Source organism: Somniosus microcephalus, chromosome 15 (assembly GCF_052327205.1).
Source record: "Somniosus microcephalus isolate GS21.2 chromosome 15, FLI_Smic_1.0, whole genome shotgun sequence".
NCBI classification, from domain to species: domain Eukaryota; kingdom Metazoa; phylum Chordata; class Chondrichthyes; order Squaliformes; family Somniosidae; genus Somniosus; species Somniosus microcephalus.
In genome coordinates this window covers 41,462,661-41,490,266 of record NC_141001.1, presented here as the reverse complement: position 1 = coordinate 41,490,266, position 27,606 = coordinate 41,462,661, and the positions used below count along the sequence as shown (strand labels likewise).

Below are 27,606 nucleotides of genomic sequence, written 5' to 3'. Positions count from 1 at the left end.
TGCACCTAGAATGGCACCTCTCTACATTAGTGCTTTTAAGCAGAGAGGACAAATTGAGGGAAAAGTGATGTATGTTCCAACTGTGAGTTGCGTTGATAAACTTTGTAATGAGTGTGTCAATTGCCGATTGCAATAATTATGCCATCTAACAAGAATGGTGAAAATGAAGTAGTGTTGATCAGGCCACTTCGACCTCTTTTGGAAATGTTCCCAAAAGATGTTATGGAAATAGTGGGAGCTTGGTCCATTCTGCATCTAATTGTTTCTATTGCAAACACACATATTAAATTACTTTTAGCTAATTTAAACCAGGTCTTCCACACAAGGAGTGTGAACAGAATTCAGTGCATAACATTGAGATGGGATGATTTCTGAAGACCTGAAATAAACTTAATCAATCACCCCACTTGGAAAATGGACCATCATGCTTTTCTTTAGAACTTAACAACAAATATATATGATTCTCAAACAAACACCTCACATTTGGGCTCCTTCATGTACATCTGTCTCTCTGTATGGAGATGATCCATGGAATGTGCTCATGTAGCATGAAAACATAATTTGACAGACAGGGTAACTGGGACACTGACTCTCCGGCATGGAAGATGCAAGGCTGAGCTAGGTTTCTTAAGAATGTTCTTGTTTAGAGTGTACATTTTTAGTATTACACTGATGTTACAGTAATAACTTCCATTTATATAGGCTAGAGTTTGAAGAGTTGAAGGTGAGGGAGGGAACATTGCTGCAGGAGGTTGCAGAGCTAGGGAGGAATCTGAATGGAGGATTTGGAAATTTATGAAAATGAAAAACAGGCGGTTTTTGGAATGGATGGCTCAACTGCAACTCCAGTTTTATGCCTATGCCACAAGCTGACATTTTACCCCATCATGTCCAGCAGTATCCCCGATAGCTGTCTGGACAAGTGGCAATTTCCTGCAATCACAGGTTAATCAAAGTGTTTGCGGGGCCAAGCCATTACATTCAATTACAAGACTCCTGTGGGGCCCTATACAGTACCGGTTTGTTTAGCAGCTGTATTATTGAATCATTAGGATGAATGAGCACCCACATGTAATTAACAGAAATATATTCAAAAGTGTTCTTTCTTATATCTTGGCAAAATTGCAGCAAGAGTAGTCTGAACTTTGAAACTGTGCTACAGTCTAATATAGTGTTACTTTTTTCTACCTTCTGAAGTCAAGGATGTTAAGTGGTGGAATATGATATAACCAAGAAGCCAGAGTACAGTCATAAGGTTTTTCTATTCAACCCTGGGTCCTAATAGATTTACCTTGACATTCGACGGGTAACAGCACAAAGTGGTTGGTAGATTGGTAGGGTGGCAAGGTACACTTTTGGAAGTGCCCAGTAAATCTGAACCTAACCAATATAGAGTGTGTAAAATATCCAACAACAGAACTGCAATAACTTTATAGCCATTCCACAAGTTGAAAATTTCAACAAAATGTGGGTTGTGTCCCTGCTCACAAGCAGCTCAACTAAGTTTTGCGTCAAAAATTGACCTGGCGTTTCCGCATGATCGCCACACACATAACAGCTTAATCCGGGTGGAATAAAATCAAATAGTGCAAAAGATTCTGGAATTTTAAGCGCAAGTGAGCTGTGCCCATAACAACTTTATGCTCAAGTATCTTTTACACCAGTTCAACAGTCTCTTCGTTCGAACCAGTCACTGAATCACTGCCCACAAAACTGGGCACGCCCCAGGCTGGAAAGGTGCGTTTCCGCTGTTTGCGTTTGTTTGGGGTGGGTGGGTGGGGTGTGTGCTCATCACATTGCGCCCAGATTCTCAGGCGCACAGACACCGTGGTCACATGAATCCAGCATTAATCATCTAAACAGCAGTCAATTGAAGCCACAGGTCTGCCCTGCTGCTGCAGAAATCATCAATTAGTTTAAACAGAGAAAAAAGTGGTGCTTACCTTGCGGTCTCCAGTTTCACTGTAAAGGAACATTTTTTCCCCCTTACCTTTTAGATTACCCCACCTGAGCACCTTGAGGCCCCATTGGCCCTGTTCCAGTCACAAACCCATTACGCGCGATTATACTGCTTGATTGCGCTGATTCACAGGAGATTTTACATGCGGGCTTATGCTAATGAGTCTGCGCAAAAAATTGGGAGTAACTTCAGCATGGCAAAGCCAGCGCAGTGTTGGGTGCAATTTGCTGATCCCGCCCCTCACAGAAACCGTGCTTTACTTACTTGTAAATTGAGTTATAGCTAGAGGAGCACTCGCTGTCCCATTCTGATTAATAGTCACTACAGAGATAGTGTAATTGGTTCCAGGAAGTAAGCCAGTTATTGTGGTGAAGTTTGGAGTTACTGTAATGAAATCACTTCCATTAGAATGACTGTACGTAATGCTGAAGTTGTATTGGGTGCCACTCATGTTTGCAGGTCTGCCCCAGCTCAGAGTTATGGAAGTGTTGGTAATGCTCGTCACCACAATATCTCCAGGCATTGCAACAGCTGTTTAAAACAAAATACTGAATGTTATACCATCATTAAAACCATAGCATCTAACTGAATGCTTCATTTGCAATTGACATAATGCAAAAAAAGTTGTTCACTTCACAGACATATCTCCTTCGTAAAACCCAAAACAAACAATGACAGGTGAAAGATTTTAAATGGAGTGCCTTTTCTGGTAGCTGCTGTATTCACAAACAAAGACATCATGTGCAATAGTGCAGACACTACTCTGATCTCAAAGCCTACATTATGTGGCTGACTGACAATTCATCTCCTTGGTCATTTACTTCCTTCACTCTAAACTCCTTAAGGTTTTAAAATCTCAAAATCCCAGGGATCAGTTAGCAAACCAGGTCATGAGCCAGTGATTCCCTGTAGCTTTCCAACATTCCCCTCAAAATGGAGATGAACAACTCAGTGAGCTCATAACCAGTAAGAGTTCAGATAAGTGCTCCCACTTCAGCTCTAGCATACCATCTAAATCAATAAACCATCTGACTAATTTAGTAACATAAAAACAGGAACTATTGGAATTTTACAGCATTTCAGACAGTCTCCACCCAAAATGGTGCTGATTGAGCTGCTGTGTATTTCCATTTTTTTTTAACCAACCCTTTTTATCTTCCCACATTTTTATTCCTTGTTTCTCCCAATTCACTTCTCCCTTTATAGGATCCCTTTTCCCTCATCCAAGTCTTTCTACTGAGACAGCTGAAAAACAAAGAGAGGATCTCAGCACTTGCACAATTTAATTGAGCCCTTACACTTTTGTTATGCCCAATTCCCCCCACCCTTTACAAATTCCAACTTATTTAAAACTCCACCACCCACATCCTATTGTGCACTAAGTCCCACTCACCCATCACCATTCAGTCTCTTTCCATCAATCCAATGAATTCCAAATCTTCATACTCATTTACAAATCCCTCCACGGCTTCATGCAATTCTATTTCTGCAACCTCTTCCATTATATCTCTGCCCATGCCCTTTCATCCTCCGACTTTTGACTTCCTATGTATTTCTGGTCTATGTTTCTGGTAACGGCTCCTAACTCTTCCATTTCGGATCTGTGTCCTTTTTTCTAATGAAGTGCTATAGAATGTTTTCTGTTAAAGGTGCTATATAAATTGGCTCAGTAGCAGGAAGCAAAGGGTAATGGTCGACGGGTGTTTTTGTGACTGGAAGGTTGTTTCCAGTGGAGTCCACAGGGCTCAGTACACAGTCTTTTGCTTTTTGTGCTATATATCAATGATTTAGACTTCAATGTAGGGGGCATGATTAAGAAGTTTGCAGATGATACAAAAATTGGCCGTGTGGTTGATTGTGAGGAAGAAAGCTGTAGACTGCAGGAAGCTATCAATGGACTGGTCAGGTGGATGAAAAGTGGCAATTGGAATTCAATCCAGAGAAGTGCGAGGTAATGCATTTGGGGAGGGCTAACCAGGCAAGGGAATACACAATAAATGGTAGGATACTGAGAAGTGTAGAGGAACAGAGAGACCTCGAAGTGCATGTCCACAGATCCCAGAGGGTAGCAGGACAGGTAGATAAGGTGGTTAAGAAGGTATACTTTCCTTTATTAGCCGAGGCATAGAATATAAGAGCAGGGAGGTTATGCTTGAACTGTATAAAACACTAGTTAGGCACAGCTAAAGTACTGCGTACAATTCTGGTCACCACATTACAGGAAAGATGTGATTGCAGTAGAGAGGGTACAATGGAGATTTACGAGGATGATACCAGGACTGGAGAATTGTAGCTATGGGGAAAGATTGGATAGGCTGGGGTTATAGAATCATAGAATGGTTACAGCGCAGATGGAGGCCATTCCGCCCATCGAGCCCATGCTGGCTCTTTGCAAGAGCATTTCAGCTAGTCCCACTTCCTCGCCCTTTCCCCGTAGCCCTGCAAAAAAATTTCCTTCAGGTACTTATCCAGTTCCCTTTCGAGAGCCATGATTGAGTCTGCCTCCACCACCCTTTCAGGCAGTGCATTCCAGATCTTAACCATTCGCTGCGTAAAAAAGTTTTTCGCTGCATAAAAAAGTTTTTCCTCATGTCGCCTTTAGTTCTTTTGCTAATCACCTTCAATCTGTGTCCTCTGGTTCTTGACCCTTCCGCCAATGGGAACTGTTTCTCTATCTACTCTGTCAAGACCCCTCATGATTTTGAACACCTCTATCAAATCTCCTCTCAATCTTCTCTGCTCTAAGGAGAACAACCCCAGCTTCTCTAGTCTATCCACGTAACTGAATTCCCTCATCCCTGGAATCATTTTCGTGAATCTTTTCTGCAGCCTCTCTAAGACCTTCACATCCTTCCTAAAGTGCGGTGCCCAGAATTGGACACAATACTCCAGTTGAGTCTGAACCTCTGTTTTTGTACTCTTATACCTCTATTTATGAAGCCCAGGATCCCGTATGCTTTTTTTAAACTGCTTTCTCAACCTACCCTGCCACCTTCAACGATTTGTGCACATATACCCTCAGGTCTCTCTGCTCACGCACCCGCTTTAAAATTGTACCCTTTAGTTTATATCGCCTCTCCTCGTTCTTCCAACCAAAATGCATCACTTCGCACTGGGTAAATTTCATCTGCCCATTCCACCAGCCTGTCTATGTCCTCCTGAAGTCTATCACTATCCTCCTCACTGTTCACTATACTTCCATGTTTTGTGTCATCTGCAAATTTTGAAACGGTGCCCTGTACACCCAAGTCCAAGTCATTAGTATATATCAAGAAAAGCAGTGGTCCTCGTACTTACCCCTGGGGAACCCCACTGTGTACCTTCCTTCAGTCCGAAAAACAACCAGTCACCACTACTCTCTGTTCCCTGTCACTTAGCCAATTTCACATCCATGCTGTCACTGTCCCTTTTATTCCACGGGCTTCAACTTTGCTGGCAAGCCTATTATGTGGCACTTTGTCGAACGCTTTTTAGAAGTTGGTTGTTTTCTTTGGAACAGAGGAGGCTGAGGGGAGACATAATTTTTTAAAATTTGTTTATGGAATGTGGGCGTCGCTGGCAAGGCCAGCATTTATTGCCCATCCCTAATTGCCCTCGAGAAGGTGCTGGTGAGCCGCCTTCTTGAACCGCTGCAGTCTGTGTGGTGAAGGTACTCCCACAGTGTTGTTAGGTAGGGAGTTCCAGGATTTTGACCCAGCGACGATGAAGGATTGGCAATATACTTCTAAGTCAGGATGAGTGTGACTTGGAGGGGAACTTGGAGGTGGTGGTATTCCCATGTGCCTGCTGCCCTTGTCCTTCTAGGTGTAAGAGGTCGCGGGTTTGGGAGGTGCTGCCGAAGAAGCCTTGGTGAGTTGCTGCAGTGCTTCTTGTAGATGGTACACACTGTAGCCATGGTGCGCCGGTGGTGGAGTGAGTGAATGTTTAAGGTGATGGATGGGGTGCCAATCAAGCAGGCTGCTTTGTCCTGGACGGTGTCGAGCTTCTTGAGTGTTGTTGGAGCTGCACTCATCCAGGCAAGTGGAGAGTATTCCATCACTCCTTACTTGTACCGTGTAGATGGTAGAAAGACTTTGGGGAGTCAGGAAATGAGACACTTGCCGCAGAATACCTAGCCTCTGACCTGCTCTTGTTGCCACAGTATTTATGTGGCTGGTCCAGTTAAGTTTCTGGTCAATGGTGACTCCCAGGATTTTGAAGGTGGGGTATTCGGCGATGGTAATGCCATTGAATTCAAGGGGAGGTGGTTAGACTCTTGCTTGTTGGAGATAGTCATTGCCTGGCACTTCTGTGGCTCGAATGTTACCTGCCACTTATCGGCCCAAGCTTGAATGCCGTCCAGGTCTTGTTGCATGCGGGCATTGACTGCTTCATTATCTGAGGAGTTGTGAATGGCGCTGAACACGGTACAGTCATCAGCGAACATCCCCATTTCTGACCTTATGTTGGAGGGAAGGTCATTGATGAAGCAGCTGAAGATGGTTGGGCCTAGGACACTGCCCTGAGGAACTCGTGCAGCGATGTCCTGGGGCTGTGATGACTGACCTTCAATCACCACAACCATCTTCCTTTGTGCTAGGTATGACTCCAGCCAGTGGAGAGTTTCCCCCGATTCCCATTGACTTCAGTTTTACTCGGGCTCCTCGATGCCACACTCGGTCAAATGCTGCCTTGATGTCAAGGGCAGTCACTCTCACCTCACCTCTGGAATTCAGCCCCTTTGTCCATGTTTGGACCAAGACTGTAATGAGGCCGGGAACAGAGTAGTCTTGGCGGAAGCCAAACTGGGCATCAGTGAACAGGTTATTGGCGAGTAAGTGCCGCTTGGTAGCACTGTTGATGACACCTTCCATCACTTTGCTGATGATTGAGAGTAGACCGATGGGGCGGTAATTGGCCAGATTGGATTTGTCCTGCATTTTGTGGACAGGACATACCTGGGCAGTTTTCCATATTGTCAAATAGATGCCAGTGTTGTAGCTGTACTGGAACAGCTTGGCTAGAGGCGTGGCTAGTTCTGGAACATGATAGCCTGGATGTTGTCAGGGCCCATAGCCATTGCTATCCAGTGCGCTCAGCCATTTCATGATATCACATGGACTGAATCGAATTGGCTGAAGACTGGCTTCTGTGATGGTGGGGACCTCAGGAGTAGGCCGATATGGATCATCCACTCGGCACTTCTGGCTGAAGATGGTTGCAAACATTTCAACCTTGTCTTTTGCACTCACGTGCTGGGCTCCACCATCATTGAGGATGGGGATATTCTTGGAACCTCCTCCTCCCGTTAGTTGTTTAGTGGTCCACCACCATTCACAACTGGATGTGGCAGGACTGCAGAGCTTTGATCTGATCCGATGATTGTGTGATCGCTTAGCACTGTCTATAGCGTGCTGCTTCCGCTTTTTAGCATGCATGTAGTCCTGTGTTGCAACTTCCCCAGGTTGGCAGCTCATTTTTAGGTACGCCTGGTGTTGTTCCTGGCATCCTCTTCTACACTCCTTGTTGAAGCATGGTTGGTCCCCTGGCTTGGTGGTACTGGTAGAGTGAGGGATATGCCTGGCCATGAGGTTACAGATTGTGGTGGAATACAATTCTGCTGCTGCTGATGGCCCACATTGCCTCATGGATGCCCAGTTTTGAGCTGTTAGATCTGTTCTGAATCTATCCTATTTAGCACGGTGGTAGTGCCATACAACACGAGGGAGGGTGTCCACAGTGTGAAGATGGGACTTCGTCTCCGCAATGACTGTGCGGTGGTCACTACTACCAATACTGTCATGGATAGATGCATCTGCAACAGGTAGATTGGCGAGGACGAGGTCAAGTAGGTTTTTCCCTCAGGTTGGTTCTCTCACCACCTGTCGCAGGCCCAGACTGGCAGTTATGTCCTTCAGGACTCGGCCAGCTCGGTCAGTAGTGGCGCTACCGAGCCATTGAAGTCCCCCACCCAGAGTACATTCTGTGCTACTCTCAGTGCTTCTTCCAAGTGGTGTTCAACATGGAGGAGTACTGATTCATCAGCTGAGGGAGGGCGGTAGGTAGTAATCAGCAGGAGGTTTCCTTGCCCATGCTTGACCTGAAGCCATGAGACTTCATGGGGTCTGGAGTCAATGTTGAGGACTCCCAGGACCACTCCTTCCCGACTGTATACCACTGCGCCGCCACCTTTGGTGAGTCTGTCCTGCCGGTGGTTCAGGACATACCCAGGGATGGTGATGGAGGAGACTGGGACGTTGGCTGAAAGGTATGATTCTGTGAGTATGACTATGTCAGGCTGTTGCTTGACTAGTCTGTGGGACAGCTCTCCCAATTTTGGCACAAGTCCCCAGATGTTGGTGAGGAGGACTTTGCAGGGTTGACTGGGCTGGGTGTGCCGTTGCCGTGTCCATAGCCGGTGCCGAGGTCGATGTCGGGTGGTCCGTCCGGTTTCATTCTTATTATTTTGTTTCATGGCGGTTTGTTACAACTGAGTGGCTTGCTCGGCCATTTCGGACATTAGTAAACCAGATGGGTTTTTACAACAATCCGATAGTTTCATGGTCACCATTACTGACACTGATTTATTTAATTAACTGAATTTAAATTCTCCAGCTGCCGTGGTGGGATTCAAACTCACGTCTCTGGATCACTAGCCCAGTGACATTGCCACTACGCTACTGTTCCCGTGGTGTATAAAATTATGAGGGGCTTAGATAGAGTGGATAGGAAGGACCTATTTCCCTTAGCAGAGAGGCCAATAACCAGGAGGCATAGATTTAAAGTAATTGGTAGAAGGAATAGAGGGGAGTTGAGGTGAACTTTTTTCACCTGAAGGGTGGTGGGGATCTGGAACGCACTGCCTGAAAAGGTGGTAGAGGCAGAAACCCTCATGACATCAAGAAATTAACTCATCTCACTTATGCATTCCCTTAGTGACGGTCTTGTGTGTGCCTTTGCCTATCCTCCTGATGACACACAGTGCTACCCCAGTGGCTGCAGCATGGCTGTTGGAAAGCTGCTGACTTTCAGTTGGGGACACTGCAGTTGGCCTTGCTAGACAACCTCGAAGCGCTGGGAGTGTGAAATCAAGTGACTTTGTTCCTTCTTCTTCTTCTTCACTCTCCTCGGTCAACCATTGGCTGGGCAGACTGCATTTCTTGGGTGTGTGAAATGAGAAAGGCACAATTGTGCAGTTGTGGTGAGGGGAGGAAAGGAAATTAAGAGGTGCATGTGAGAAGGAGGATAACGTATGAAGATACCAGCATCTTGTATCCTTTCAGCCCCGCTGCTGGCCAAGGGCTTAGCCATGCCCCTGCCAAGAATGGCCAGCATTGTCTCCTCCAAGGGGGCGAGGTGAGGCTAGGAATGGGAAGTGTGCCTTGTGTTTGGTAGGTGAGTGATTGGGGATGGGGGTCGTGCATTGAGAAGTGTGTGAGGCTAGTGGTGCAGGCGGTCGGAGATGGCTTTTGAAGATGCATGCACTGACCTTGCCCACTGGTCTGAGGTCAAGAAGCTTCTTTGGGCACTGGAGCCATGTTGTGGGGGCAACACTGCTGGCAGTGACAGCCTCGGTGATGTGGGTAGAGGACCTCTCGTAGTGTTGACCCCCTGCACAAAGCTGGAGTGCTGTGTGCGAGACCCTGGGTGCCCTTCCCTGGCTTGCTGAGCCACTTGTGTTAGTGCTGATGCACTTTACCCTTTTTTTTTTAGGTGCGGAAGGCAATTCAGCTTTAAGAGCTGAAAACTGCTATCTGGGAATTCTTTTAAATGTTTTTTTTCAGAAGGCAGTTGAGCTCTAAGGATTAAAAACCACGGCCTAGAAATTGAGTTTTGGCTTAGCCAGGGCTTTAGCGCCGGAAGTTAGTGCTGGCGCTAAGTCCCCCTGCGCGCGCCAAAAATTCAGCAGGGCCGCGCCCAAACGGCTGCCGGCGCTACTGAAGGGTCTTTGCGGCGGTAAATCGGCGCTAACTGCCGTTTCGCGCCGCAATTCCGGCGCTGCGGCACCCGATGCGGTGCGGCAGGCTTGGGACGTGCAGGCCTCCTCCTTCCCTTAAGGAGGAGCTGCCTGCACCCGATCGCGGGCCGCGAAAATCTTTTAAAAAATGAGCCCGGCACCTCGGACAAGTGCCGGGCTTGCTTCTGTTCCGGGGGGTGGGGGGGGGGAAGTCCGGGGAGGGAGCTGCGGCCAGGCGGCCGGCGGGAAAGTGGCCGGCCGCCGCGGGGCCTTTAATGCGCCGGCGCAAAGACTCGTAAGACTCTGTTGCCAGAGTCTTAGTTGCGGCTGTCACGGGCGAGGCGGCCGCAACTGAATTTCGGCGCTGGGGCCCGTCGGCATGGCAACCGGGACGCTGCGCACACCGATGACGTCATCGGTGCCGGCGCAGCGCTACCGGTCTACCGCGGCGTAAGGGCCCCAGGCAATTTCGGCGCCGGCGCCAAATGCAGCGCTAGGCCCTCTAGCGCCGCAAAATCGGCGCTAAGGGCACTCAATTTCTAGGCCCACCTATTGTAAAATGATTTTTTATTTTTTTCATTTTAGAAGGCAATTTCCCTTTAAACTGCTTTCTAAAATGACAGGCTAGCTTTAAGATAACACTGTTCTTGCAGCAGGGATGCTACATTGGGCCTCCTGCTGAGAGTAGCGCCTGAAAACCAGCCTTACAGGGTAAGTTCAGCACTGCACTAATATTAAACAGCAGGCAGCACCAAAATACCAGTGCTGCCTGCGCGATTAATTCGGGCGGCTATTAACTGCGGCCCATGGTGGCACCAGCAGCTTTTCGACGGACTGGAATTTTTAGCGCTCTAACTCCCCAGAAAAAAAAAGAGAAATTGGTTGGGGAGGCTTCCTGATGAACCCCAATCCTAGATATGTCATAGCAATATCATCAACAACTTGTATTTATATAGCGCCTTTAACATAGTAAAATGTCCTAAGTCGCTTCACAGAAGCGTTAGAGTTGGTGGGGCAGCACTGGTATTTTGGTGCTGCCTGCTGTTTAACATTAGCGCAGTGCTGAACTTACCCTGTAAGAAGAGTTGGAATAAACGGCTCTTTTTCCGAGTGGCAGGCAGTGACTAGTGGGGTGCCGCAGGGATCGATGCTAGGACCCCAGCTAGTCACAATATATATTAATGATCTAGACGAGGGAACTAGATGTAATATCTCCAAGTTTGCAGACGACACAAAGCTGGGTGGGCGTGTGTGCTGCGAGGAGGATGCCGAGAAACTCCAGTATGATTTGGACAGGTTGGGTGATTGGGCAGATGTATGGCAGATGCAGTATAATGTGGATAAATGTGAGGTTATCCACTTTGGTGGCAAAAACAGGAAGGCAGATTATTATCTGAATGGCAATAGATTGGGAGAAGGGGAAGTGCAACGAAACCTGGGTGTCCTTGTGCACCAGTCGCTGAAGGTAAGCATGCAGGTGCAGCAGGCGTTTAAGGCGGCAAATGGTATGTTGGCCTTCGTAGTGAGAGGATTCGAGTACAGGAACAAGGATGTCTTGCTGCAGTTGTACAGGGCCTTGGTGAGACCACACCTTGAGTATTGTGTGCAGTTTTGGTCGCCTTATCTGAGGAAGGATGTTCTTGCCATGGAGGGAGCGCAGCGAAGATTCACCAGACTGATACCTGGGATGGCAGGAATGACGTATGAGGAGAGATTGGGTCAATTGGGCTTATACTCGCTGGAGTTTAGAAGAATGAGAGGGGATCTCATTGAAACTTATAAAATTCTAACAGGACTAGACAGACTAGATGCAGGAAGGATGTTCCCGATGGCAGGGGAGTCCAGGACTAGGGGTCACAGTCTAAAGACTGAGATGAGGAGGAATTTCTTCACCCAGAGAGTGGTGAACCTGTGGAATTCCCTACCACACAAGGCAGTGGAGGCCAATTCATTAAATATATTCAAGAAAGAGTTGGATATATTTCTTAAGGCTAAAGGGATCAAGGGATATGGGGAGAAGGCAGGGGCAAGGTACTGAGTTTGGATGATCAGCCATGATCTCATTGAATGGCGGAGCAGGCTCGAGGGGCCAAATGGCCTACTCCTATCTTCTATGTTTCTATGTTATCAAACAAAATTTGACACCTAGTCATATAATGAGATATTAGGACTGGTGACAAAAAAGCTTGGTCAAAAGGCTTTAAGGAGAGTCTTAAAGCAGGAGAGAGGTGTAGAGAGGCATAGGCGGAGAATTTCAGAGCTTAGGGCCTAGGCTGCTGAAGGCACAGCCCTGAAGATAGTAAAATGTCCCAAGGTGCTTCACATCAGCATTATTTGACACTGAGCCACACAAGGAGCCATTAGGACAGGTGACAAAAAGCTTGGTCAAAGAGGTAGGTGTTGAGGAACATCTTAAAAGGAGTCGAGAAAGGTAGAGAAGTTTAGGGAGTGAACTCCAGAGTTTAGGGCCTAGGCAGCTGAAGGCACAGCAGCCAATGGTAGAGCAATGAAAATTGAGGACGCTCAAGAGGCCAGAATTGGAGAAGCGTAGAGATCTCAGAGGGTTGTAGGGCTGGAGAAGGTTACAAAGATAGGGAGGAGTGAGGCCATGGAGGGATTTGAAAACAAGGATTTAAAATTGAGGCATTGCTGGCCAATGTAGGTCAGCGAGCACAAGGGTGATGGGAATTGGTGCGAGTTAGGATACGGGCAGAACAGTTTTGAATGAGCTCAAGTTTATGGAGGGTGCAAGGTGGGAGGCCAGCCAGGGGAGCATTGGAATAGTCCAATTTTTCTCCCATTCTGTTGGGGGTGGATTGCACCAGCCATCATAGGGCTCAGTCTTGTCATAGATTTTCCTGCTCTTCTGCCTTCGATATGCCAGTCAGAAAGAAAGCCTGCATAGAAGAAGCATGAAGATATCTCTGGCAGTGGGAGGATGGTTGAAAAGGACAGCCTATAGGCATGCTTAGATTGTTCTGTGCACTCCTGCTCCTTCCCTCTGCACCGACTAGACATCTGTGTTCAGCCAGGCTCATTCAGAACCATTTGCAACTTTCCTTGTCTGCTCATTTTGGAGGATTTGTGAAGCTTTAGGGGTAACACTCGATGGGATGGTGAAGTAACAAGTAAACCAAACCTTTAATAGAAGAGGAGTGAAATTTTTGAAAAATACATTCTTCAGGAAAATTACTTCAATTTCCAAAGATTGCACAATCCCAAATCAGTTTGTGGAGAACAAAGGTAACAATGCAAAATTATTTCATGAATGCAAGTTGTGGTAAATCCAGCAGATGTCAGTGAATCCTTTCCAGGTACCAGGTTACTTCTGTCACTAGGTGGCACTAATAGCTCTTGCTGGCCTCAGTGTTTCACAGCACAACATCAAACTATGCTAAATATTAGAGCTTCATTCATCGCAACATATTTAAACTTCAGTAGGTTTTTTTTAAGCTGTACTACACAGGGAAATATTTAAATTGAAAGTTATAAATAACAAATTGAAAAGAGAGAAAAAGAGAGTTCAATATGTTTGCTGTTGGCAAACTCCCAAACCTCAGAAGCGTCCTGAATGCTATATATGCAGCATTCTGTTTCTCATTCCCCCCATTTCCTTCCCTTGGATCAATCTCCAACTGCCCACCATCCTCTGGAAGCAACTCCTGGTCAATTCCTTGCCCATTCAATGGCTACAAGATCACTTCTAATCCTGTGGCAGCTCCTGGATCAACTTCTACTCCTCATCGGATTCTTGAACTGTGCGTGCTTCACTCCTTTACTGCTGTAGAGGCTAGGTCAATTGAAAGTTTCAAAACTGTGATTGATAGATTTTTGTTAGGGAAGGGTATTAAGTGATATGGGATCAAGTCGGGTAAATGGAGTTGAGATATGGATCAGCCATAATCTAATTGAATGCTGGAACAGGCTCGAGGGGCTGAATGGCCTACTTCTGTTCCTATGTTCCAGGCTCCAATTTGTTCCTTTGCTTGTGTCTAAATCAGGCTCTCCACCGTTGCCCGATGGCTGGACAGGGAGAGGGGTAAGTAAAAGAGAGAGGGAACTAGAAACAGAAAAGAGACAAAGACGCTGGAGAGACAAACAGAAGAGTGTGAGAAAGGGAAGAGCGAGCGTGAGAAAATTTCAAAGCTGAGATTGATAGATTTTTGTTAGGCAAGGGTATTAAAGGTTACGGAACCAAGGTGGGTTGATGGGAGTTAAGAAACAGATCTAATTGAATGGTGGAACAGGCTCGAGGGGCTGAATGGCCTGCTGATGTTCCTATGGTAAAAGTTCTGGAATGCCATGTAATAAAAGATAATTGAACTTATTCTGTAACTGTAATGAAGTGGTCCTGCTCATAGGCCTATATGGAGGGCTGCTTTTGAGTTTTTGGTTGTATTTGAAGAGTCAGCTTTTTTGGACTGCTTGTCAGCTTTTGAGAGATTTTTTAAACATTGACATGTATGCACCGGATTCAATAGCCTGGTTTGCAATAAATATGATTACTTATAGAATTAAAAAGGATACTTACAATTAGCAGTGATGATGCCCTATGAGGAAAAAAAACCAATAAAACACGTTAGATAAATATTTGAATATTCCCCTTCCCCCCACTCCCCTCTTCTCCTGAAGGCCCCAACTCTTGCTGGAGTACAGTTCCAGAGGCACCAACAGCCAGCCCCTTGATACTTTGACCAAATGATAATTTTCCATTGTGAACCAAAACTGAACATTAGAGTTGAGGCTTATTCTGTTCTCACCTGATGACAACACAAGCACATTTTGTAGCTGGCGTCACTAGATAACAATTAGGAGTATGAACCCTTGCCGATTGTTTTCCCTTCGCTAATCCTAGATGCTGATTCTAATGCTTTTACTGCTGTCGTGGTAGATATCAGCTGACTAAGCACAGATCAGGGATGGAATCTGGTACCTTCCTGGTCCATATGGCGCAGTACCACACAGGATGATGCCTTTAACCACCGAGTCATCAGATAGCACAAAAACCTTCTTTATTATTCCCTTACTGCTGCCTCCATTTTGTTGTCTCAGCCTCGCTGTGCTTTAAGTGGTGATGGCAGGTGCTAGAGTATGGGAGCCTAGGAAACTCAATTTGCATTTCAGTCATTGTTCCTTTTGCACATGACGTCAACTGATCAGAGTTTACAAGGCATTGGCCCTGAATTCACGGTTGGCATGACGACGTACTCTGAGTACGCCGTCATACTGCCTTTGAAATTGACCACAAGTTTGGGATTTCCGCAAGCGCTAATTCCCAAACTTGCGATCCATCAAGTTCCAACTGCGCATCGGCTTCGCTGCACGTTTCACCTCCTCATTCAAATCAACGTGCTGGCGAAAAGTTGGGCTAATTGCCCACCTACTGCGAATTAATTACCCGGAAAATTTTTACGTCTGGTGCAAACAGGCGCAGGAAGCCTGTTGAACAGCGTAAGCGGAGGAGGGATGAGAAAATTGTATTAGTGTTGAGCTAGATTTATGCTACAGTCCATAACAATGAGACACTGGTTCGTATCTGATCGGATACAAACTCTGAAAAAAACATTCATTGGTTCCAGTTTGAAAACAGGGCCTTTTTGTGTCACTGTCTTTGCTGCCCAAAAGCCTTTTGTAGTTTCAGTTTAATTATTTCCCAACTTTTATTTAGATAGGATTTAATTCATTTTCATGATTTCCTCATGTTATCAGACATTTAAACTCTCGATTTTAGATTACTTAAATTAATCAAAAATTATTTACTCTAATAGAGGAGAAACCAATTCGATAGGACTATAAGACTGTAATTACAGGTTAATGTTGTCATGGACCAGAATTAAAAGGCCGATGTTAATTCAGCTGCATGCTTGGTATAAAAAGCATCCAAATCAAGTTTTATGGATTTAAGGACACCTTCAGTAAAAAGTCTCTCAAGAATTTTCAGCGCTTGATCGAATTATATTAATGTTGAAATCTTGGTTAGTGTTTTAAATACTATTGCAAATAATTTATTAATAAAATAGCATTTCTGGTTGCTAAATTATTTTAAATGAGTTGTGGGGAAATCAGCAATCTCCTCGGTTTCCTGATGGGCTCAGAGTCAGGAAGTGAAAGGAGCACCGGCCCAGGTGATCCCGGGTTCACAGACGCACAGCGGTGTGCTCCTGGGATCTGGGGGGCACTACGCTGCGCACAACTCTGCAGCGTTTGAAAGCAACTTCTCGAAGGGGGATCATGAAGCAAGTGCGGATTTAGTTTGGATGTTGGCAGCATACTCCTTAGCTACGCCGCCGACCGCGAACTCAGTGCCTAATGGGGATGAATTTTGGGAATAAACCACCCCCAAAAAGCAGTCAGCAGGAGCGGGAAGAGCTGCACGAGGACACAAAGGATCTAATGGAGCAGGTAAGTGGAGAAATGATAAGGATCAGAGTCTGAGCAAGCAAGTTCATAGACATCACTCGAGAGAGTGAGTCGCTCTGTATTTTAGTCTCACCATAGCCAAAAAGAAACTGGGATTCCAGTGGTTGACACAGAATGTTCTAGACCAGTGCTGTTGTCAGATATACTGCTCTTGGACTTGATGTATATCCTTATATACTCACAGTATGGTTTGAACTTAGGACCATCCTGGCCAGTATGGCTCAGTACTGCAACAGTGAAGCACCTTACTCACTAGGCCATCAGGGATCTGCAACTGTCTTTATGACATTCAGTCAAACGATACATCACATAGCTGTTATTCCCCAACCGGCACGTGCACAGAATTGTAAAGTTATGATGCATGTGCACCCTTTAAAGTTGCATTCACCATCAGATGATGGGAAATCTTGGCCGTGCCCCTTATCGCTAAATCTAGATGACTTCAAAACACAGACAACCACTAGTAGTGGATCTGGTATATATGGTACGTCTAGCCAGTCATGGGGAATAGCTTCATTTAATTAGAATGTTTATCTCCCAAGCTGATGAATGCTAATTGGTTCAAAGTAAACAAGGTTGCTTTGTTTTGTTGAAAGGAAGTGAAAGGAAAACTTGTACATTATACCACAGTGTCAGTTTCACTTATTTGGTAACAACCTCCCCTCTAAGTCAGAGATCATGGGTTAAACATCCACTTCAGGACTTCAGTGCATAATCTCGGCCCACATTGCAGTGTCGTATGGAGGGAGTACTGCAATGTTGGAAGTGAAGTCTTTCAGATGAGACATTAAACCAAGACCCCATTTGCCTGTTGAAACAGACATGAAAGATCCCATTGCAATATTCAAAGAAATACAAAGAGCTTTGTTGTTGTCCTGGCCAACACAACATCCTCAAACACCACACCAAATAGATTAACTGGCCAGTGATCTCATTTCCATTTGTGGAACCTTGCTGTGTGCAAACTGGCTGCCATGCTTGTCTAACTAGTAACCTAGAACTTGAGGTGACAACAGAAGGTAAATGGAGCTAGGACCTTCAAGAATGATCTAAAATACGATTGTTGGAATAGTCCTGGATGAAAAGGTTACAAAAGAACCAAAAGAGTGACTACATTTCAAAAGTACTTCATCGGCTGTGCTGCACTTTGGGAAGTTCTGAGGATGTGAAAGTCGCTGTATAAATGAGAGTTTGTTATTTTACATTATAACCAATTATCAGCTCTTGAAAACTACCATTGTCACAGCAATGATTGAATAATTAACTAATGTTTCCAGTGACCTCTGTGAAACAGTAACCTAAAGCATTTTTATTTGCATGCAACCAGAAAGTGCTTGTGCCACAAGGACATGCGGCATTTTTCTTTCCCTCCAGTCTCAGTTGGGAACTGCTGGGCTTGAAAGTGTTTCCCTTGAGTATCAATCAGATGATCAGCACATGTGCAAAATTCTGCATTGGACACCAGGAAATAGTTGCTTGTATTCAGATGGTGTGGACAGACCTTGGAACCTGGTAGCTGAAATAAACATTTCATGTGCAGCAGACCACAATTTTTGGCCTTTAGACTTGATGTAAACAGCATTCCTTGGGGAAATTCCAACAGTATTTTCTATTAGTCCGAGATTTCAAATATAGTGTTGACTCAAAAGCAGTTGGGGAATTTTTTTTTTACGTAGTTGGAAATATGAATTGTTTGCCCTCTCTTTTGCCAACCTGTGACACTCTAGATTTCTAGCCAAACTTATTGTCCAGGCCCCCTTGTTAAGAATGGCCACTTAGGCAAGATACTGGAGGGAAGCTGGTACCAGTGGCTCCACACTTCAGCATCAGTCAGCAGCTTCAGCAGAGGAGTAGAGGAAAATCAGAAGTAAAAAAAAGGAAAAAAGGCAAGAAATAGAGACAAAGACAGAACAACAGACAGTGAGATACACATATAAAGAGAGATACACACACAACACAGTGAGAGAGACAGACAGATTGGAGGGGCGGGCGGGTGGAACCGAGCTGTGTTTGTCGTGCGAGCTGGAAGGACTGCCAAGTGGCTTTAGCATATTTCTTCTCCTTCTTCTTCGGCAGTCACTCGGAACCGAGGACGACTTGCTTCCACATTAAAAATGAGTTCACAGGTGACTAACGAGTCCAATGCGGGACCTACAGTCTCCGTCACAGGTGGGGCTAGACGGTGGTTGAAGGGGTGGGTGGCTGGGGTGCTTGGGTTGATGTGCGCTCCTTGCGCTTGGCTTCTGCTTGCTCCCGGCGAAGAGACTCGAGGTGTTCGGCGCCTTCCCGGATGCTTCTCCTCCACTTTGTGCGGTCTTGGGCCAGGGATTCTCAGGTGTCGGTGGGGATGTTACACTTTTTCAAGGAGGCTTTGAGGGTGTCCTTGAAGCGTTTCCTCTGCCCACCTGGGGCTCTCTTGCCGTGCCGGAGCTCCGAGTAGAGCGCTTGTTTTGGGCATCTCGTATCGGGCATGCGGACAATGTGACCCGTCCATCGGAGCTGATTGAGCGTGGTCAAAGCTTCGATGCTGGGGATGTTGGCCTGAGCAAGAACACTGACGTTGGTGCGCCTAAACTGCCAATGGACTTGTAGGATCTTGCGGCGGCAGTGTTGGTGGTACCTCTCCAGTGCTTTGAGATGCCTGCTGTACATGGTCCATATCTCTGAGGCATACAGCAGGGTGGGTATCACTGCTGCTCTGTAGACCATGAGCTTAGTGCCGGGTTTGAGGTCCTGGTCTTCAAACACTCTCTTCCTCAGGCGACCGAAGGCTGCACTGGTACACTGAAGGCAGTGTTGGACTTCGTTGTCGACGTCTGCCCTTGTTGACAGTAGGCTCCCGAGGTATGGAAAGTGGTCCACGTTGTACAAGGCCTTGTCGTGGATTTTGATAATCAGGGGGCAGTAGTGTGGCAGGGGCAGGTTGGTAGAGGACCTTTGCCTTACGGATGTTTAGTGTAAGGCCCATGCTCTCGTACGCTTCGGTGAAGGTGTTGACGATGGTTTGGAGTTCGACCTCCGAGTGAGCGCAGACGCAAGCGTCGTCTGCATACTGTAATTTGACGACAGAGGATGGGACGACCTTGGATCTGGACTGGAGGCGACGGAGGTTGAACAGTTTCCCGTTTGTTCTGTAAATTAGCTCCACTCCAGTGGGGAGCTTACTGAGGGTGAGATGGAGCATTGCAGCAAGGAAGATCGAGAAGAGCGTTGGTGCGATGACACAGCCTTGCTTGACCCCGGTTCGTACATGAATTGGGTCTGTGGTGGAACCGTTGGTCAGGATCACGGCATGTCGTCGTGAAGCAGGCGGAGGATAGCGGACAAACTTTTGAGGGCAGCCGAATTTGAGGAGAACACTCCATAATCCCTCACGGTTGACAGTGTCGAAGGCCTTTGTGAGATCAAAGAAGGCCATGTACAGCGGTTGGTGCAGCAGTTAGCATATTTACATTAAGAAATTACACATACTGGAAATCTGAAATAAAACAAAGTGCTGGAAGTACAGATAAATTCTTTTAGCATTTAAAAAAAAAAGCGCAGGATAACATTTCTGGTCAAAGCCCTCATCAGACCTGGAAAATGAAGGCAGGCAAACCCCTTTACAGGAGGGATAAATGGAATGGAAGTGGAGGACAGAGCTCAGAGGTCATTGGACAAACATGCCAAATGCTGATCTAAAAAGAGGAACTGCTCACGAGGTTCATAGCTTAAACTGATTTTTTTTAAACTGGAAACAGCTCAATAACAATGTACATCTCAGTCAGACTGTCAAAATAGATTAGAAAGACAGGTGAGTAATAACAGCTCCAAACTAATAAAGTAAAATATGAATGTAAAGAAAAACAGCAACTAAAATCAATGTTCAAACTAGAGTGCCCGGGAGGAAGAGATACTGCTGAAATTTGTGTTGAGCTAAAGGTGGAAAAGACAAAGTAAAAATGTGAGGTGGCGTCAAAATGTATAACCTCAGGGCGATCGGGATAATGCTTCTGATAAAGGCAGTTATTGGGCAAGGATTCACCCTATCTGCATTTGGTCTCCCCAGTACATGGAAGAATACACACTGATTAATGTATTGTAATAGCAAAATACTGCGGATGCTGGAAATCTGAAATAACAACAGAAAATGCTGGAAATACTCAGCAGGCCAGGCAGCATCCGTGGAGAGAGATTAATGTATTGTGCTCCTCTCCTACTTTTTCTCCCCACTCTCTCCATTTTTTCAATGCCCATCTGACTTTGAGAGTTCCTGGTTTAAAGTAATTGCAAGGTGTCAGTCTGGCTCAGGGGTACCATTCTTGCCCCGGAGTCAGGAAAGTCATGGGTTCAAGCCCTGCTCCAGAGTCTTGAGCACGTAATCCAGGCTGACACTTCAATGCAGTACTGAGGGAGTGCTGCACTGTTGGAGGTGCCGTCTTTCGAATGAGACATTAAACCGTCCACTCAGATGGACATAAAAGATCCCATGGCACTTTCGAAGTAGATAAAAAGATAAATGTATTTCATTGTCGGTGAGATGCTTTGGGACATCCTGAGGTTGTGATGTTAAAGGTGCTTTATAAATGCAAGCTTTTTCTTTCTTTACCTTACTTGAGAGCATGGCAAAGCTTTGGAGATGGGGCTGTCCGAGCATTCACAGTGGTAGTTAAAGTTTGCTATGAAAACTATAGGCCTGGAAATTAACAGTATAGTATGTAGATGTGGGAGACTATGCTGCTGAGACAGAGGATGAAGGACCATAATCTGACATAAGAATTCGGCCAGATCTGGGAGAGTTGTTTTTTTTTTTAAAAAAGTACAATAGAATAAAGAGACAATAATTAGTCAAATCCTCGTGTAATAAATATTAAATTTGTTTCATAGTTTGAACTCAAGATGTCACACACATCATCAGAGTGACTGGTGTTGAGGAAACTCTCAGAGTGACAGGAACTGACTCAGCTCCTACACAATGATCCATACATTCACTGTTATCTGTTCCGCACTAGCCGGGCCATAAAACAAACACAAGCATTTAAAAACTAGAAGCTGCTTCATAATTGATAGAATTGAGAGAGACCATTCACTGTATCGACTTCTGTATACTTCAGGAAGGCTTATTGTCCCCAATTTATGGAGAAACAGCTCAAAGAGAAGACACTGTATCAGAAGTTATTGCAGTCTGAAAGAGGAACTTCCATTACAACAGCAACAAAAATAAATCAGTGTGTGAACAGGAGAGAGTGGAGCCGCCCAATACCTACTCAACTCAGCAAAAGTAATAAAATAAATACTGTTAATAGTCAGGCAGAGAGTGAGTGGCCGAGAGTGAACATATGACAGATACAGAGCAAGAGGACATATGAAGAGGACGCACACATACATTGTAATGTCTCAATAATCATTCTGGGTAGAGTGAATTCAGCCAAACACCTGATTCTTTTGAAAAGCTCAGTCCTGATATAATTAAACATTGCTGGAAGCATCTTTTTCCATTTCCATTTTAAAATTTTGTTTTTCTGCATCTCATTAATAATAAGTCTACCGCAGAAAATAATTATGCTAAGCAAAACAGGATATAGCCTTCCCAAAGGCTATGGGCCCTGACAACATCCCGGCTGTTGTGCTGAAAACTTGTGCTCCACAACTAGCCGCGCCTCTAGCCAAGCTGTTCCAATACAGCTACAACACTGGCATCTATCCAACAATGTGGAAAACTGCCCAGGTATGTCCTGTCCACAAAAAGCAGGACAAATCCAATTAGGCCAATTACCACCCCATCAGTCTACTCTCAATCATCAACAGTGATGGAAGGCGTCATGGACAGTGCTATCAAGCGGCACTTACTCACCAATAACCTGCTCACGGATGCCCAGTTTGTGTTCCGCCAGGACCACTCGGCTCCCGACCTCATTACAGCCTTGGTCCAAACATGGACAAAGGAGCTGAATTCCAGAGGTGAGGCGAGAGTAACTGCCCTTGACATCAAGGCAGCATTTGACCGAGTGTGGCATGAAAGAGCCCTAGTAAAACTGAAGTGAATGGGAATTGGGGGGGCGGGGGGGGGGAAACACTCCACTGGCTGGAGTCATATCTAGCACAAAGGAAGATGGTTGTGGTGATTGAAGGTCAATCATCACAGCCCCAGGACATCGCTGCAGGAGTTCCTCAGGGCAGTGTCCTAGGCCCAACCATCTTCAGCTGCTTCATCAATGATCTTCCCTCCAACATAAGGTCAGAAATGGGGATGTTCACTGATGACTGCACAGTATTCAGTGCCATTCACAACTCCTCAGATAATGAAGCAGTCCATGCCCACATGCAACAAGGCCTGGACAACGTTGAGGCTTGGGCTGATAAGTGGCAGATAACATTCACGCCACAGAAGTGCCAGCCAATGACTATCTCCAACAAGCGAGAGTCTAAACACCGCCCCTTGACATTCAATGGCATTACCATCACCGAATCCCCCACCATCAACATCCTGGGGGTTACCATTGACCAGAAACTTAACTGGACCAGCCACGTAAATACTGTGGCAACAAGAGCAGGTCAGAGCCTAGGTATTCTGCAGCGAGTGTCTCATCTCCTGACTCCCTAAAGCCTTTCTACCATCTACAAGGCACAAGTAAGGAGTGTGATGGAATACTCTCCACTTGCCTGGATGAGTGCAGCTCCAACAACACTCAAGAAGCTGGACACCATCCAGGACAAAGTAGCCCGCTTGTTTGGCAGCCCCTCTACCACCTTAAACATCCACTCCCTCCACCACCGGCATACCGTGGCTGCAGTGTGTACCATCTACAAGATGCACTGCAGCAACCCACCAAGGCTTTTTTGGCAGCACCTTCCAATCCTGTGACCTCTTCCACCTAGAAAGACAAGGGCAGCAGACGTATGGGAACACCACCACCTCCAAGTTCCCTTCCAAGTCACACATCATCCTGACTTAGAAGTATATCGCCAATCCTTCATCGTCGCTGGGTCAAAATCCTGGAACTCCCTACCAAACAGCACTGTGGGAGTACCTTCACCACACTGACTGCAGCGGTTCAAGGCGGCGGCTCATCACCACCTTCTCAAGGGAAATTAGGGATGGCCAATAAATGCTGGCATTGCCAGCGACGCCCACATCCCATAAAAACTAAAAAATGGTCTTTAATCAAACACTACAGCAACATTACACACTCAAAACAAAACAACATGAACAGTATTGACAGAACAAAAGACCGATGAGGCCGTGTACAGGCAGGATTAAAAGGACAGAGAGGGCGTTTCACACCGTGAGAGGGGCTTATGTAACGTAGCCAAGCAGTACCCCTGCCGTGATCCCTTGGGATGATCCATTCGATCCACCATAAATGGTTTTATTTGCCAGCTTTATTCTTAATTGAAAATTACTTGATGACAAGGCTGGAGTTAGCAACAAAAAGATCTACATTTCAAAACAGAAGGGACACAACACCAGGAGGAACAGAGAATTATTATTTTACTGGCATGAACAAAATATTTAGAAAATAATTTAATTGAGCACTGATAAAGCAACAAATCTCTGTTGGCAGGGGTAGGGGGGGCAGGGAAAAGGAAACACTGGTATTTTAAACAGCAGAATGGGAAAAATAGTGCAAGAAGGCTATGGCCCAGGCTGAGGGCAAAGGTGGCAGTGTGGTTAACCTTCTTGTGTCTATCAAGCAATGAGTTGCAAAAGACCGCAATTTTTAGTTAACTGACCCCTACAGCAACAGGCCGAGGTACAGTGGAGTGGGGGGGAAGGGGGGGGAGGCAGGGAGGGTGTGGGGGAAAGGAGGGAAGGAGAGGCCTCAGGCCTGAGATACACAGAGGAGGGAGAGAGGCCCCAGGCCTGAGGTACAGCGGAGGGAGAGAGGCCCCAGGCCCGAGTACAGAGGAGGGAGAGAGGCCCCAGGCCTGAGGTACAGCGGAGGGAGAGAGGCCCCAGGCCCGAGTACAGCGGAGGGAGAGAGGCCCCAGGTACAGCGGAGGGAGAGAGGTCGCAGGCCCGAGGTACAGTGGAGGGAGAGAGGCCCCAGGCCCGAGGTACAGTGGAGGGAGAGAGGCCCGAGGTACAGTGGAGGGAGAGAGGCCCCAGGCCCGAGGTACAGTGGAGGGAGAGGCCCCAGGCCCGAGGTACAGTGGAGGGAGAGGGGCCCCAGGCCCGAGGTACAGTGGAGGGAGAGAGGCCCCAGGCCTGACGTACACGGAGGGGCCAGTGTTCAGAGGAGGGGCCAGTGTACAGAGGAGGAGCCAGTGTGCTCTAGAAGCACAGGCACAATGAAAGAAATAATTAATTTAATTTATGTAGTGCTGTTTGCGACATCCAAAACAGCCAATGAAGTGCTTTCAAAATGTAGTCACAATTTCTTTGATAATGTGATAATTTTCAAATATGATTTTTCTAGATGTAAATGGTTGTGTTGTAGCTCTTCCTGTGGCCTTGTGGGATAATACACATGGTGTGATATGTAACCATAGAACCCAGAATTTACCAGGTTTAATTCCCATTCTCTGAATTAACTGATTTTAGCCGTGCTTTGGGCTAGGAAGGAGCAATCAGTTCAGTAATTCCTGCTGAAAAGTACGCGTGTTCAGATGTTGGGCAGGGACAGATTTGGGCTTGACTAATGGTGCACTCCACAGCCAAACAACCTGTGAACACTTCTGGACTCACATATGGAGACTAGCTATTCGTGCAAGATACCAGAGGGTTGCAGGTACCCTTCGAACAGCACTACAACGAAGGTCAATGCTTTTCGGAAAGGAGGGAGGAAAACAAACACACTCAATCAAAATGGTGGGCTACTGTATTTGTACTCTCCATTGCTAAATCGCATTAATAAATTGTTTAAGATCACAGGTACATGGAAGCACTCACATTGCCACTCTTTCCCCTTCCTCCTTCAGTTCAAGATGGCACTCCTGGTTCTTCCTCCAGTCCTCTGGCACTCTTCCACCTCACCCCTCTCAGTTCATACCAGCGCTCCCTTTCCCCTGCTCCAGTCCAAGCTGACACTCTTCTCTCTGTCCTTTCCCACTTCACATTGGCATCTTCTCCTCTCATTACCATTGCCAGCTCCCACCCAATTCTGTTGCTGCCCCAGAGGATGGAACCCTGTCGCAAGCTGTGGGTGGGAATTCCAGATCTCTCAAAAATATCACAAGAATTCCCCTGCAAATCATGCAGAATCATTCCCCAGAGCTACAGAATCAGATCAGACCTGGGAGTGGCCGAACTGGAACGTGGCAGAACTGGAATATCACTTATTTTGTTCCTAAATTCTGGTAAGTGGCTACTGATTCCTTAACATTGACTCTTCACAAATGGTTGGTATGTATATATGCCTTTGCTCTGTGGAACCGGAACATATCTGATTCAGTCACCAACTGGCCATGCTTCTGCCACAGCTCCATTTATTCAGGTGGCTACAAACTTTCAAAAGCCTCATTCAATTCTCTGGGATGCATCTACCTCACAGAAGACTGCCACTACTACCCTTCTGACTAAAGCGGAGTTACACTGAAATTCATTCATCCAGCATGGAGTTAAAAATATCTCACTGAAGGAGCAACAAGTCTTCATTCAATGTTTCTGCTCCCAGTGGATCTGTTATCCCACACAGAATCCTATTTGCTCTTTTTTCATCATTTGGTCTTCCTAGGTGAAGGACCAATAGTGCAGGATACCAACATTGAAATGAGTAGGAGAGAGGAGAAAGTAAATCAGAAAATAGTAATAAGATAACATCAAGCTTGGGTTCCAAAAGACTGTAGATTTTTTGAGGAAGGAAAAACTGAAAGAGGTGAGGAGTTAGGCTGGAAAAGAATGAGTTAGAGTAGGAGATGGTGCCCCAAGTCTTCATTTCAAAACAGAGAATGTAGGGAGAAAGGAGAGCATGTAAGAAAACACACTTAGAATCTAGGAGGAAGGAGTGAGAAAAAAATGCATAGCAGCAGTGGCATGATAGTGTTCAAAAAGTGAAATACAAAGATAGGTTGTGCTAGAGTCTAAAGATTTCACTGGCCCAGGGAGGGGATATTATCTTACACAAGGTTCCACCGCCAACATCCTCCTCCCCCCCCCACCCCCCTGCACCTACATTCCTTTGTGGGTTGCAGCTCTTTGATACAAAGATGCTCTGTGTTTTTTCACCTTGTTACTGGACAAGATTCGGTGTAGGTGTGGTCAGGTTTATGAAATATTCAACTAAAAAACATGTAGGAATGGGGAAGTATTTGGAGTAAAACAAAACCGGTTAGTCCTTTGCAGGGCACAAAAGGAGCTTTGCATTCCTCCAACAAAAGGTTATAGTTCAGGTCTAGCAAGCGGCACGCAGACCCAGCTGAGCTTAAAAAGGAGACTTTTCTTCTGGTGTCTGCGTTTCAATTTCCTCTCCTCTCTTCTGAAGATGCCATATCTCGCTGGGATACGGTCCCATGGGTATCAGCAGCTCTCTGTTACCAAGATCGCCATTCTTCATGCATGAATCTAGACAGTGAATGTCAGCTGGCTATTTGACTGTGTGTGCCATCAAATCATTCCTCATCATTCACATACGTGTACTTTCCAGCAGTGGTCAACGGAAGGAGATCAGTCCTGGGAACCCTGGCTGATTTTCCCCTCCATAGCCGAGGAGAATAGGCCGTGGGAGGCAGAGTGCACTACAACTGGAGGCTGTAATAACTATAAACATTTCTTGCTCCTAAGCAGACAATCTCCAACAGCTTGGACCTGCTCTTGGGGATAAGCTGGTTAGAAATAATCAAAAAGCAGGAGGTGGCAGATTGTTCAAGGTATCTTCATTGCATATAACCCATGCTATACTTGTGGGAGTGCTTGATGGAGCAGTGTAGAGGGAGGTTTACTCAGCATCGTACCTGTACTGTAGCTGTCCTGATAGCTCTCAACTGTATCCCACCCAAGTGACCATTCTTCATATGTGAACCTTGATAGCGAGTGTTGGCTAGCTATTTGACTACAGGGTCATGACAGCTGAGCCCAATTTTATTTTCATCCAATGTCCACATACACACAAGCCTGCAAATTCCTGGGTCACCGATGTAGTGACACAAGTGCAGCAGGGTATGACTTGTGCCCGTCAAAATTGGAGAACACTGACCCCATCACAAATCCCAGGGTCAACTAATTTAAATAATGCAAGGACCATAGTCCCACCAGCATAGGCCAAAAAGTGTGGGAAGGGGTGGATCAACTGCAATAGTTCAAGAGCTGCATGAAGTTAAAGGGCTGAGCAGGCTCTTGGAGGAGGGACCGAAGTGGACGGTGCAGTGGAAA

The 27,606-nt window shown here is 46.0% G+C and overlaps 1 protein-coding gene across 1 annotated transcript in view; it reads right to left on the bottom strand.

Moving 5' to 3' along the window:
• The window catches only part of ptprja (protein tyrosine phosphatase receptor type Ja), a 228,552-nt gene that overhangs the window by 156,338 nt on the left and 44,608 nt on the right, over positions 1-27,606 (bottom strand). The window contains exons 2-3 of the mRNA XM_086007664.1: positions 14,428-14,446; positions 2,225-2,491 (exon numbers count right to left, since the gene is read on the bottom strand). Coding sequence (XP_085863790.1) covers positions 2,225-2,491; positions 14,428-14,446 — 286 coding nt within the window. The remainder of the gene's footprint in view (positions 1-2,224; positions 2,492-14,427; positions 14,447-27,606) is intronic.